General features: G+C 37.0%; 1 protein-coding gene across 1 annotated transcript in view; it reads right to left on the reverse strand.

Moving 5' to 3' along the window:
- EYS (EGF-like photoreceptor maintenance factor) overlaps nt 1-12,478 on the reverse strand; it is a 1,737,133-nt gene that overhangs the window by 1,294,724 nt on the left and 429,931 nt on the right. The window contains 1 exon segment of the mRNA XM_077159432.1: nt 2,255-2,376. Coding sequence (XP_077015547.1) covers nt 2,255-2,376 — 122 coding nt within the window.

The raw sequence follows: 12,478 nt of genomic DNA on the forward strand, positions 1-12,478 counted from the left end.
AATTACGTACTATTTATTCCTATGATAAAAAATGCAATATATAACATAATATCTAAATACCATAAGAAGTTTTGAATATTCTTTAGATTTTCTTAGCAGTCTGTTGTATCTACATTGTCTTTAGAAAGATATCACCAGCCAACTGATATTTCTGTTCCTCTCGCAATTGACATATGAATTACGATTAGGAGTTAGATAACTTCAATGACCTAATTTTATACTAATATATTTAAGTCAATTATAAAATAGGATAAACTAGTTAGTGAACTTTTGGGAACTTAATATTTCAGTTGTGGAGCTTTTTGCCTTTTCTCTTTATCCTTACCACAACAATTTCTGGAAGTAGAAGTTGAAATTTTAAACTGATACTAGTCTAAGCTTACCAGCAATTTCTAAAACAGATGAATGAAAGAATATTGGACTTAGAAGTTCTATTATTGGGAACGATATAATCACCAAAGTTGCAGTTTCTGAGCTGTCAAATGACTGACTTAATGTTGCACAGCTAAGTTGTAGAAAAGTCAGTTTGGGAAGTAAATTCTTAAGATCATAGATAAAAAGTTTTTCCTACTATACAGTACATTTTTGTTATGGCTGAAGTTACAGCTGAAACTACAAGTTAAAATAAAGTTTAATCATATTATGGAAATCAGCTGATTTTCCTATAAGTAAAAGGAACTTGGTATTAAGCCATATTAAACATTAGGCCCACAAGTGATCTCAAATAATCAGGTTGAGTTTGGCAGGTCCCGGGAAAGTTTAGCAAGAGGTTCAACCATTCATCACGGGTCAGATTTCTTCTGTTTCTCAGCTCTGCTGCTTTCAGGGTCATGTCATCAATAGTCTGTATGCCCCCCCACCCCCAATCTTGGGGTCTGAAAATGGCACCAGTGATTACATGCATAAAATCCACATGCTAGAGGGTCTAGAAAAAGACATACCTTTCTCTTCCTTACATGCCTTGTGGGGGTGAGGAAACCTTTCCCAGGAGGAATTTCTCTCTTATCCTAAGCTAGATACCAGCATAGGGACTTATACCCATTCCTCAAGGAGTCCCAGAGAGTGGGATGGGATTAGGATGATTGACTGAGATAGGACATCTAGTGTGGTACGGATATTGGAGTCAAACAACAGGATCATTATACACACTTAAATGGTGGCTGGATCATCTTTGTACTGTCCCTCATTATGGTCATGGATATTTAAAGGTTATTTATAATTATTCATTTATAATTATAAATTATTATATTATGACATTATAATTATTATTGTGATGATGATGACATTATAAAATTTCAGCTTTATTTGCTTTCATAGTGGGAAATAAATAATTTGCCACAAATTATCCTTTCATCAAAAAAACAAACAATGTTAGTGAAAGGAGAGCCAAAACATTGTTGAAAACAGGTTTCTTTTTCAAAGCTTTGTTTTCTAATTTCAAAGAGTCCCTAGTCCTTTAGGGAAAATCAGTTCTGTTGCCAAAGAATAAGCTATAATCCTGTACAAGTACTGTAGCATTAACCTGTGTTCTATGTCATTTGTTTTCTGAAACCAGTCAGTGAATCCACCTTGAGTAGATATTTTTTATGTCAGGCTTTCTAAAAAATGAGGTGCCTGAGGGAATCCCATTGATTTGCCAACTGTGTCACAGTCCATTTAAGGCAGAATGGCACATGCTTGTGACAAAGGCATTGACAAATGGATATGTACTGAAGGGACAGCACCAATACAGATGAATGAAGGAAATGATGGAAATATACAACATGAGATGGAGAGCAAAACAAAATTTAAAGTTATACATGGCAATGGACTATATTTTATGTGTGTATACAGTACTCTGAATTAGATAAAAGTAGGTGTCTATAAGACTAACGGCACTTTTAAAAATAATTTCTGAAATTTTACACAAGTTCAATATGTCCAAGGATTGTAAATCAAAAGCATAAAATTTTTGCTTTATAATATGTGTAATTCAGTATTTATAATATTACTGTGTACATATAACAAATGTACTGAATAGAGTCATGAATAGAACATTTTTTCTATTATTAAATTTAAAAAAAAGTTCCCTGAGTTTCTGATTTCTAGCCTTAAGTAGTAGGCATAAAACTTCTTTGAATGGAAAACACCATTCTCACCTACCATAAATATACACATACAAGGATACCACACAGACAAAAGTTAACAAAGTTGTTTCAGGATAATTTATGCTGGTATGCACTAAGATTTAATAGGAATAGCAATGTATACTTACAAGGTGCATATCTTTGCAGGTAGAATTGTGTTCACAAACATGCAGGATGCAATCATCAATGTCTTGTTCACACCTCAGTCCAACATAGCCTGGGCTGCATAAACAGGAGAAGCCATCAACCACTAAAAATGACAGAAAAAAACTCTTAACATGACTTTCAACCACAACATATGTAATGCCAATTACTTTATTACGTTCATCTAAAGGCATCTCACTTTTAAACCAAAGAAAGTGTGAATTCTTACATTTAATATTCTAATACACAATTCTCTACAATATTTTCTAAATATCTATCTTGTGCTGGTTTATTTAACTTAAAACCTCCAATTGTTTGAAGTAAGGGCAATCCTAATACACATTTAGCAAGAGTTTGCAGAACATTAATTAAAACATACAATCTCCCTTCCATTTTTGTCACTAAACAATACATAAAATAAATCTTTGTCTTCAATTTACTTTTCACAGACTGTTTTAGGCTTAACAAAAAAGTTAACTGTTCATTAAAATTCTATATGTAATAAGTTATATTAGTGAGCAAAATTATCTGAAAGTTGGTATTGACCTAATTAAGTCAGAGTTATAAAAGAGTTTTTGGAGCTGTCTGGACAAGACAGTAGAGTAGGGCACTCCTGGGTTCATCGCTCCTCTAAAAACAGCTAGTGCAAAGGCAGGGATTTTCTGAAACAAGACTTCTGGGACTCCAGAGCTCAAAGGAGGATGGTACACAATTCAGGGATGAGTGGGATGAAGATGCTGAGAAACAGTGAAAAGAACTATGAGTACTTGCTATAGAGTGGCTGCTTGTACCCATCGCCTGTTCTCCATGACTGCCTCAGGGACAAGTCCCTGTCTGTCTGCTGCAGACAAAGAGGGATACAGAAGCTCTCTTTCCCAATAATGGGTGAGAGGGGCACAGTTGAGCACTCATAATGGCCTTGGACAAATTTGGATCACTGAGTCCTGGCTTTGAGCCACCGTTTTAACCTGTCCAAGACAGAGACCACAGTGACCGGTGTTTTAAACTTGCCCCCAACAGGGTTAGAGCTGGTGGAGGTTTAAAGAGATAGTGCCTCTTAAGGCTTCAGGTACAGTTTGCTGATGCATACCATTTACTGGGCAGCCCAGAAAAAAACAGCTTCCAGGGGCCTTAAAAAAGCTTTTCGACACTTTTCCTGACCCTCTCTTCAGGTCTCATTGGAGGTGGTCTGAGCATTCATCATGGAACCCCACCATTGTTTGGGTTGGAAAATACTGACATGGGAAAGTTCTCTCTGGGATGACCCTCCACACAGAATTTGGCCGCCAGGCAAATAAACAGCTAAAGGCAACAAAAGGAATGTACAAAAATGATAGGGGGGACTTCAGGAAAGATGGCTGACTAGAGAAGCTCGAGATTAGCCCTGCTCCATGGAAAAGTTAGAGATGGGACAGGAGGGTGACTGAAGAGGCAATTTGGGTGTGCAGCTGACCTGGCAGAGCCTTCTGCAGCACATGTGGCAGCCCTGGTTACAGACGCCAAGGAACCGAGAGACAAAAGGCTAGAGACTGCACAGATGGGAACAGGGACTAGGAAGTAAACTAGGCCCCATTTCTTGGGTGCACTACCCTCACCAGCGCAGCCCTGTGACTGGTGACTCACCCCCCACCCCACACACCTGAACCCCATCACCCACTCCCATTCCCTGTGCTCCAGGTGCCCCCACCCCACCAGCCCCCAGTGCACATACCTGCCCCACATCCCCACCACAAGTGCAGCCCAACCCACCTCTCCTGCATACCTCCAGAGCACTGCCTCCTCCCCCCTGTTCCCTGAAGGCTGTTGCTAGCCCATAAAGGTTGTAGGCACTAACCTCCATACCTGGGCTACCCTCGCACCCCACCATAATTTTCACAGCCACACCCCACCCTCACTGAATTCAGCGCATCTGTTTATGGCACTCCCAGGCCCACGCATGCACACGGGCCCCCAATCACATCATTCAGCTCTGGTAATCGCAATTTACAGCAGTCTTAGAAACATGCATGTGCACAGCTCTCAGGCTCACTCCCCAGTTCTGAGAAAATGTTGGCCTACACAGCCTAGTCACATCTGCCCCCAATTCATGAAGGCCTAATGGCAACCTGCTGCCACAGCTCTACGTATGCACACAAAGGGTCGCCTTAGATTAGCACACCAGGGTTATACCCCCAGACTAGTGCACCCTCACAGCTACATCCTCACTGGCTGCTGAGAGCCAACGTTCATAAGATTCAGTGTAACGTCCCAATCTGTATCCATACTTGCCCTGAAACAAATCACTGTACTGAGTGTTCCAACCTGTGCCCTACTCCCTGCTGTACAATCATCCTGCAAACACAAGGCCTTATACAACTGAAAGAAATCAATTTCCAAAGTAAATCAATCGAAATATTTACATGCAACGAAGACAGTAGATCACTAAGCATATTACAATGCAGACAAGAGACTCATCTTAGAGACAGGATACAAATAGATGGAAAGTGAAAGGATGGAAAAAGATTTTCCATGCAAATTGTAACCAAAAGAAAGCAGGAGTAGCTATACTAATATTGGACAAAATAGACTTTAAATGTAAAGGCTTCATAAGAGACAAAGAAGGGCACTATATACTAACTCAGGGTCAATTCATCAAGAAGATATAATAATTATAAATGTTTATGCTCCCAATCAAGAAGCTCCAAAATACATGAGACAGGCATTGGAAAAACTGAAGATAATGATAGATGTTTGAACAATAATAGTAGGGGACTTCAGTACATTGTCTTCTATAGCTAGAACAACCAGACATAAGATCAAAAAGGAAATAGAAAGTTAAATAACTTGATGAATGAATTAGACCTAAAAGACATATATAGGTTGCTGCACCCCAAAGCACAAGTTTATGCATTCTTCTCTAATGCTCATGGAACATTCTCCAGGATAGATCATATGCAGGGGCACAAAACAGGTCTTCATAAATTTTAAAATATTGTAATTATTCAAAGCACTTTCTCTGATCACAATGAGATGAAGCAGGATTTCAATAACCACCAAGGGATGAGAACATTCACAAATACATGGATATTAGATAACACACTCTTCAACCAGTGGGTCAAATAAGAAATTTCTAGAGATATCACTAGCTATCTGGAGATGAATGAAAATGAGAATACAACTTATCAGAATTTATGGGATGCAGCAAAGGCTGTGCTGAAAGGTAAATTTATGCCTTAAAGGCATATTAACAGCACATTAAAAGAATTATACACCGTAACCAAGTGGGATTTATACCAGGAATTCAAGGATGGTTCAACACAAGAAAACCAATTAATGTAATACAGTGCATTAATAATTCAAAAGGGAAAAAATCACATGATTATCTCAATTGATGCTGAAAAAGCATTTAACAAAATTCAGCATCCTTTTCTGATGAAACACTCCAAAAGATAGGAATCAAAGGTAACTACCTCCAGATGATAAAGGGAATATGTGAAAAACCTATAGCCAGCATTGTAATCAATGAAAAGAGAACTACATGTCCCACTTACTCACACTACAAATATGAACGAGTTCTCGAAAGAGTTACTTCAAAGATATGATTCTTGTATAAAGAGTGTTTAAGTCCAGGGTACAGGGGAAAAACTGCTATTGCATACTGTGAGCTATGTTCAAAAGGAAACCATCAGCACTACCACAGCAACAGCGGAAGCAAATAATGGGGTGAGGGACAAGAGTTAAGAGAAGGCTTAGATTTTCTATTTGGTAAGGGTGTGCTTATTGGTTGTCTGTCTCTCGGGAACAATGAAATAATCTAAAATTGAAAATGTTGATGGACTGTAAACTTTGGGCCCTTTACATGATGCCCAGTGAATGCAGGTGGCTGAAGGATAGACTGACAGAGAATTAGATTGGCGAACGATGGAGTATACTTATGAATGAAGGTTGTGATGCTACAAAAAGGAACAATGTTGTGAGGCATAAAACAATGTGAATGAATATATGGGACACATTTGGTGAGACAAAATAAGCCAGAAACAAAAAAACAACAATGGTATGGTCACCTTTAGAAAATGTTTATAAGAAAACAGGGTCCTAGGTTGTAAGCTTTCAGAGCAGACAAATTAAGTCCAAAGTGGTGATTATTATTTCTGGATTTTGAGAGGCTGTTTTATATATATAACCTGATATTTAGAGATAAGAACAAAGCCAAACAGGTTAGGGTTAAAGTAATTCAGAACATATAGGTAAGTAAGACAGTGTCTATATTTTAGAACCACACATACTCTTTGAGACTAATGGAAGAAAGGTTTATTTGATCTGGAACTAAATTTTCTATAGTGCATAATCTAATTCAACCTATATGTATAGCTCATTTGTACAACTGAAACAAAGGAAGCACAGAATAAGAGACCCTTTAATCCCGTATAGATTATTGCAATGCCTGGAATCATCCTAGAATATATTAAGCAGATAATCAAAAAGTTTTGGCAAAGTCCCCTAAGCAAGAGGTTAAAGACTATGGAACTACTAAACCCTACTATTGGGGAATCCCCTGACACTGTGTCAAACTTTAGGGATACCCAAATCAATAGGCCATGTCCTTGATCATGAGGATTACTCTTGTGAAGCTTATGTACAGAGTGGAGAAGCTTAGACTACCCATAGGTATGTCTAAGAGTTACTTCTGCAGGACCTCTGTTGTTGCTCAGATGTGGCCTCAATCTCTCTAAATCTGACTCTGCAAGTGAAATCATTGCCCTCCCCACTACCTGGGACATGATACCCAGGGATGAAAGTCTCCCTGGTGATGTGGGAGAGGCTCCCAGGGATGTATACAGACTTGGCACTGTAAGAACAACAATTACATCCTGACCAAAAGGGTGAAAAGAAGTGTAAGTAATAAAGTATCAGTGGCAGAGTAAGTTCAAATAGAGTCAAGAGGCTACTCTGGAGGTTCCTGTTATGCAAGTTTCAGGTAGACCTTGCTACCTATCATAACCTGCCAAACCCCAACCAGCACCATTCCAGCCAGTCCTAAAGAAGGGCAATGTACAAGATTCCACAAGAGTTCCAGGTCCTAGAATAACTTTCCAGAAACCTACAACCTTCAGATGGGGCCCTTGTGTAGATAAGTCCTGAAATCTAGCCCAGCCTCTCCAGAACATTAGATTGTTCCATCTCCCTACTCCATATTAGTGACAGACCCTTCCAATATCAAAAATTAAGAATTGCCATATCCCAAACAACTTCAAAAAGAGGTATGAAAAAATCAAAGATGATAGTGGAATTATACATAGAATATAGGACTTAAAAATGAATAGGAATGCTCAATTATTAAATTGGTATCTCTTTTAGTCTCCAGTATTTTAGAGCAGCTAGAACTAAAAACCTAAAAGGGCAAAATTGTAACCCATGTCAAAGTCTGAAATATGTTCTATAACTAATTGTGGTGCTGTGCTTTGAAATTTATAGCTTTCTTGTATATATGTTATTGTTCACAAAAAAGAAGGAAAAAAAGTCAATTGTGGTGATAAAAAAGTATTTCACCTTTTAGCCTCCTATATTCTGGAGCAGCTAGAAGGAAAAATATGAGAGGATTGCATGGTAGCCCATGACAAACTCTGGGATCTATCCTATAACCACTTTTTGAAGTGTGCTTTGAAAACTATTGCCTTTTTATTCCTTTACTTTGTATATATGTTATACTATAGAATTTAAAAAGTTCAAAAAATGGTAGGGGCAAAAGAAAAATGACAAACATAAGATATCAAGATTCCCAGAGAAGGAACAGAGCAAAGGAAGCTTTCTCCTGGGAATGAAATGCTTGCACAAATAGTGCAATCTTAAAAATCGTTACCACATATCCATGACAAGAATCAGACCATGAAGAGCTGAAAAAATCTGATCTGTTAAGCATGGGGAATTCTAAAGGTCTAGAATAAGTTGAACCTGGTGTTAAAGAAGAGATAGAACATGAAGCCAATCAACAATAAAAAGCTAGGCACAAGAGAGAAATTGACCTTTAGAATAAGTTCTCCAAGGTAATCAGATGCCTAGACATTGACAAAAAATTATAATCCTCTTGAGAAACAGGAAGTTACAACTTTTTCCAGTCAAAGGAAAAAGTAAAACTTTGGATGAGACATAGAATTTGGAACAACTAACCAAAGGTCTTTAAACAAATCTCCTAAATAAATTCAAGGAGAAACAAAATATGGCAAAAGTTATTATGAAGACACCAGATCAGCATGAAGAAGAATTTAGAACCATGAAAAGAACATAGTAGAAATTATGGGAATGAAAGACACAATAGAAGAGATTAAAATATACTAGAGGCATACAACACTCGATTTGAACAGGCAGAAGAAATAATCAGTGAACTAGAAGATAGGATAATTGAAATTCTGATTGTGTAATCAGAAGAACAGACAGAGAAAAGAATGGAAAAATTGAACAGGGTATCAGGGATTTCAGTGACAGCATGAAACACAAAACATGCATATCATGGGTGTCCCAGAAGGAAAAAAGTAGCAAAAAAGGGAAAAAGAAATCTTTGAGGAAATAATGGCTGAAAATTTTCCAATTTGTGTGAAAGACATAAATATGCATGTTCAAGAAGTGTAACATACTCCAAACAGAATAAATCCTAATAGACATACTCTGAGACACATACTGTTCAGAGTGTAAAATGCCAAAGATAAAGACAAAATACTAAAAGCACAAGAGAAAAGAAATTTGACACATACAAAAGAACAGTATTAAGACCAAGTGCTAATTTATTATCAAAAATCATGGAGGTGAGGGGGCAGTGGTACGATATATTTAGGCACTGAAAGAGAAAAAAAACGAGAGCCAAGAATTCTTTCTCTGGAAAAAAATGACCTTCAAAAATAAAGGAAAATTCTAACTATTCACAGACATACAGAAACTGAGAGAGTCTGTCAAGAAAAGACCAATTCTAGAAGAAAAAGTAAAAGAATTCTGCAGGCTGAAAGGAAAAGACAGAGACAGTCTTGGAGGAGAGTATGCAAATGAAAATTAACAGTAAGAGTAACTAAAAGCATAAAAAGAGACATGAATATGTTTTAACATACAAAATCCAAAGAATAAAATGGTTGAAGTAAGTACTGCCTCTAGAGGAAAACACTGAATGTTAATGGATTAAACTCCCCAATCAAAAGGCACAGATTGTCAGAATAGACAAAAAAACATGATCATCTATATATTATCTACAAGAGACTCACCCTAAACCCAAGGACACAAATAGGCTGAAAGTGAAATATTGGAAAAAGACATTCCATGCAAATAATAACCAAAAAAGAGCTGGGATACTATATTAATATTGGACAAAATAGACAAAACTGTTGTAAGAGACAAAGAAGGACACTGTATATTAATAAAAGGGGCAATCCACCTAGAAGAAAGAACAATTATAAATATTTGTGCACCTAACTAGGGTGTCCCAAAATACATTAGGTAAAAACTGGCAATACTGAAAGAAGCAATAAACTCTTCTACAATAATAGTTGGAGACTTCAATACACCATTTTATCAATTGACAGAACATCTGGACAGGGAATTAAGAAGGAAACAGAGAACTTGAACGGTATTACAAATAAACTCAACCTAATAGACATAGAAAGAATATCACACCACAAAGCAGCAAAATGCACATACTTCTCAAATGCTCATGGATCATTCCAAATGATCATGTGGGTTAGACCACAATTTGGGTCACAAAACAAGTCTCAATAAATTTTAAAAGATTGAAATTATACAAAGCTCTTTTTCTTACCATAATGGAATGAAGCTGGAAATCAACAACAGGTAAGGAATTTAAACAACAGACTCATAAATAGTCAGTGGGTCAAAGAAGAAATTGCAGTGGAAACCAGTAAGTATCTTGAGACATATGAAAATGAGAACACAACATATCAGATCTCATGTGATGCAATGAGGCATCTGAGGCAGTGCTGAGATGGAAATCTATAGTACTAAATGCCTACATTTAAAAAGAAAAAGCTAAAATCAAAGACGTAATTGCAAACCAGAAGGAAATAGAAAAAGAGCAGAAAAATAATCCCAAAGCAAGCAGAAGGAAAGAAAGATTAGAGTGGAAATAAATGGAACTGAGAATAAAATTAATAGAATAAACAAAACTGAAAGTTGATACTTTGAGAACAATAAAATTGATAAACCCCTAGCTAGACTGACAAAGAAAAAAAAGAGAATAGGTGGAAATAAATAAAAACCCAAATGAGAGGGGATATTACCACTGACTTTGCAGAAATAAGAAGATCGTGATATCATGAAAAACTGTATGCTTAAAAGTTAGATACTGCTCATGAAATGAAGAAATTTCTAGAACAACTTATGCTGACTCTAGAAGAAACAGAATATCTCAGCAGTCCAATTAAAAGTAAAGAGACAGAATCAGCTACCAAAAACCTTTCAACAAAGAAAAGTACAGGTGGTACCCAGATGACTTCACAGGGGAATTCTACCCAGAATTCCAAGAGGAATAAATCTTCCAAAAATTTGAAGAGGTGGGAACACTATCTAACTTATTCTATGAGGCCAACATCACCCTAATACCAAAGTGAGATAAAGATATTGCAAGAAAAGAAAATTAGAGATTCATTTCCCTAATGAACATAGATGCAAAAATCCACAACGAAATATTTGCAACTAGAATCCAACAGCACATCAAAATAATTATACTTGTTTTTTTGTATTGCATTATGTGCTTATGGATTGGAAGACCAACGATCATTAAGATGTCCACTCCACCCAAATTGATTTGTGGCAATAAAAGTTCCAACAGCCTACTTTTCAGAAATGGAAAAGCCAATTATCAAATTTATTTGAAAGGGAGAGAGGACCCAAATAGTTAAAAATATTTTCAAAAAGAAAATAGTCACACTAAGTGACTTTAAAGCATATTACAAACTACAGTGGTCAAAACAGCATGGTACTGGCATAAAGATAGATATACTGACCAATGGAATCAAAATGAAAGTTCAGAAATAGATCCTCATGCCTATGACCAATTTTTTTTTTTTTTTTTTTTTAAGGAAAGACAGAGAGAAGGAAGGAAGGATAGAAGGAAGGAAGGAAGGAAGAAAGGGAAACATTTTTTAAACATTTTCTTGTTTTATTGTATTCTGTTTCTCCGTTTTTGTTACATGGGCTGGGGCCGGGAATCGAACCGAGGTCCTCCGGCATAGCAGGCAAGCACTTTGCCCGCTGAGCCACCGCGGCCCGCCCGACCAATTTGTTTTTGACAACAGTTACTATTTCATCAAACTGGGACAGAATAGTCTTTTCAACAAAGGTTTTGAGAGAACTGGATATCTGTATGTAAAAGAATGAAAGAGGACTCCTATCTCACACCTTATACAAAAGTTAACTCAAAATGTATTGAAGACCTAAATATATGAACCTGGACCATAAAGCTCCAAGAAGAAAATGTAGGAAAGTATCTTCAAGATCTTGTGGTAGGCAGTGCTTTCTGAGACTTTACACCCAAAGCTCAAGAAACAGAAAATTAAAATTTCTACACTTCAAGAACTTGGTCAAGAAAGTAAAAAGGCAACCTACACAAAGGGAGAAAATATTTGGAAACCACATATCCGATAAGGGTCTAATATCCAGAATATATAAAGAAATTCTACAATTCAACAATAAAATAACAAACTTCTGATTTAAAATATGGCAAAAGATTTGAATTGACATTTCTCCAAAGAGGCAATTTAAACGACTAAAATACACATGAAAAGACACTCAAAATCACTAGCTCTAGGGAAATTCAAATCAAAACCACAATGAAATATCATTCCACACCTACTGGAAAGACCACTATTAAATAATTAGAAAAGGGGCGGGCCACAGTGGCTCAGTAGGCAGAGTTCTTGCCTGCCAAGCCGGAGACCAGGGTTCATTTCCTAGTGCCTGGCCATGCAAAAAAAAAATTAGAAAAGTACAAGTGTTGGAAAGGGTAAGGAAAAATAGGAACACTCATTCATTGCTGATGGGAATGTAGAATAGTGCAGGTGCTGTGGAAGACAGTTTGCAGTTACTCAGGAGGCTAAGTTTAGAACTGCCGTATAATATGCCAATCTTGCTACTAGATATAAACCCAGAAAAACTGAAAGCAGGGTGTCATAGTTAGATTCAGTTGTCAACTTGGCTAGGTGAAGTCACCTAGTTCTGTTGCTGTGAACATG

This window comes from Tamandua tetradactyla, chromosome 5 (genome assembly GCF_023851605.1).
Source record: "Tamandua tetradactyla isolate mTamTet1 chromosome 5, mTamTet1.pri, whole genome shotgun sequence".
NCBI classification, from domain to species: Eukaryota; Metazoa; Chordata; class Mammalia; order Pilosa; family Myrmecophagidae; genus Tamandua; species Tamandua tetradactyla.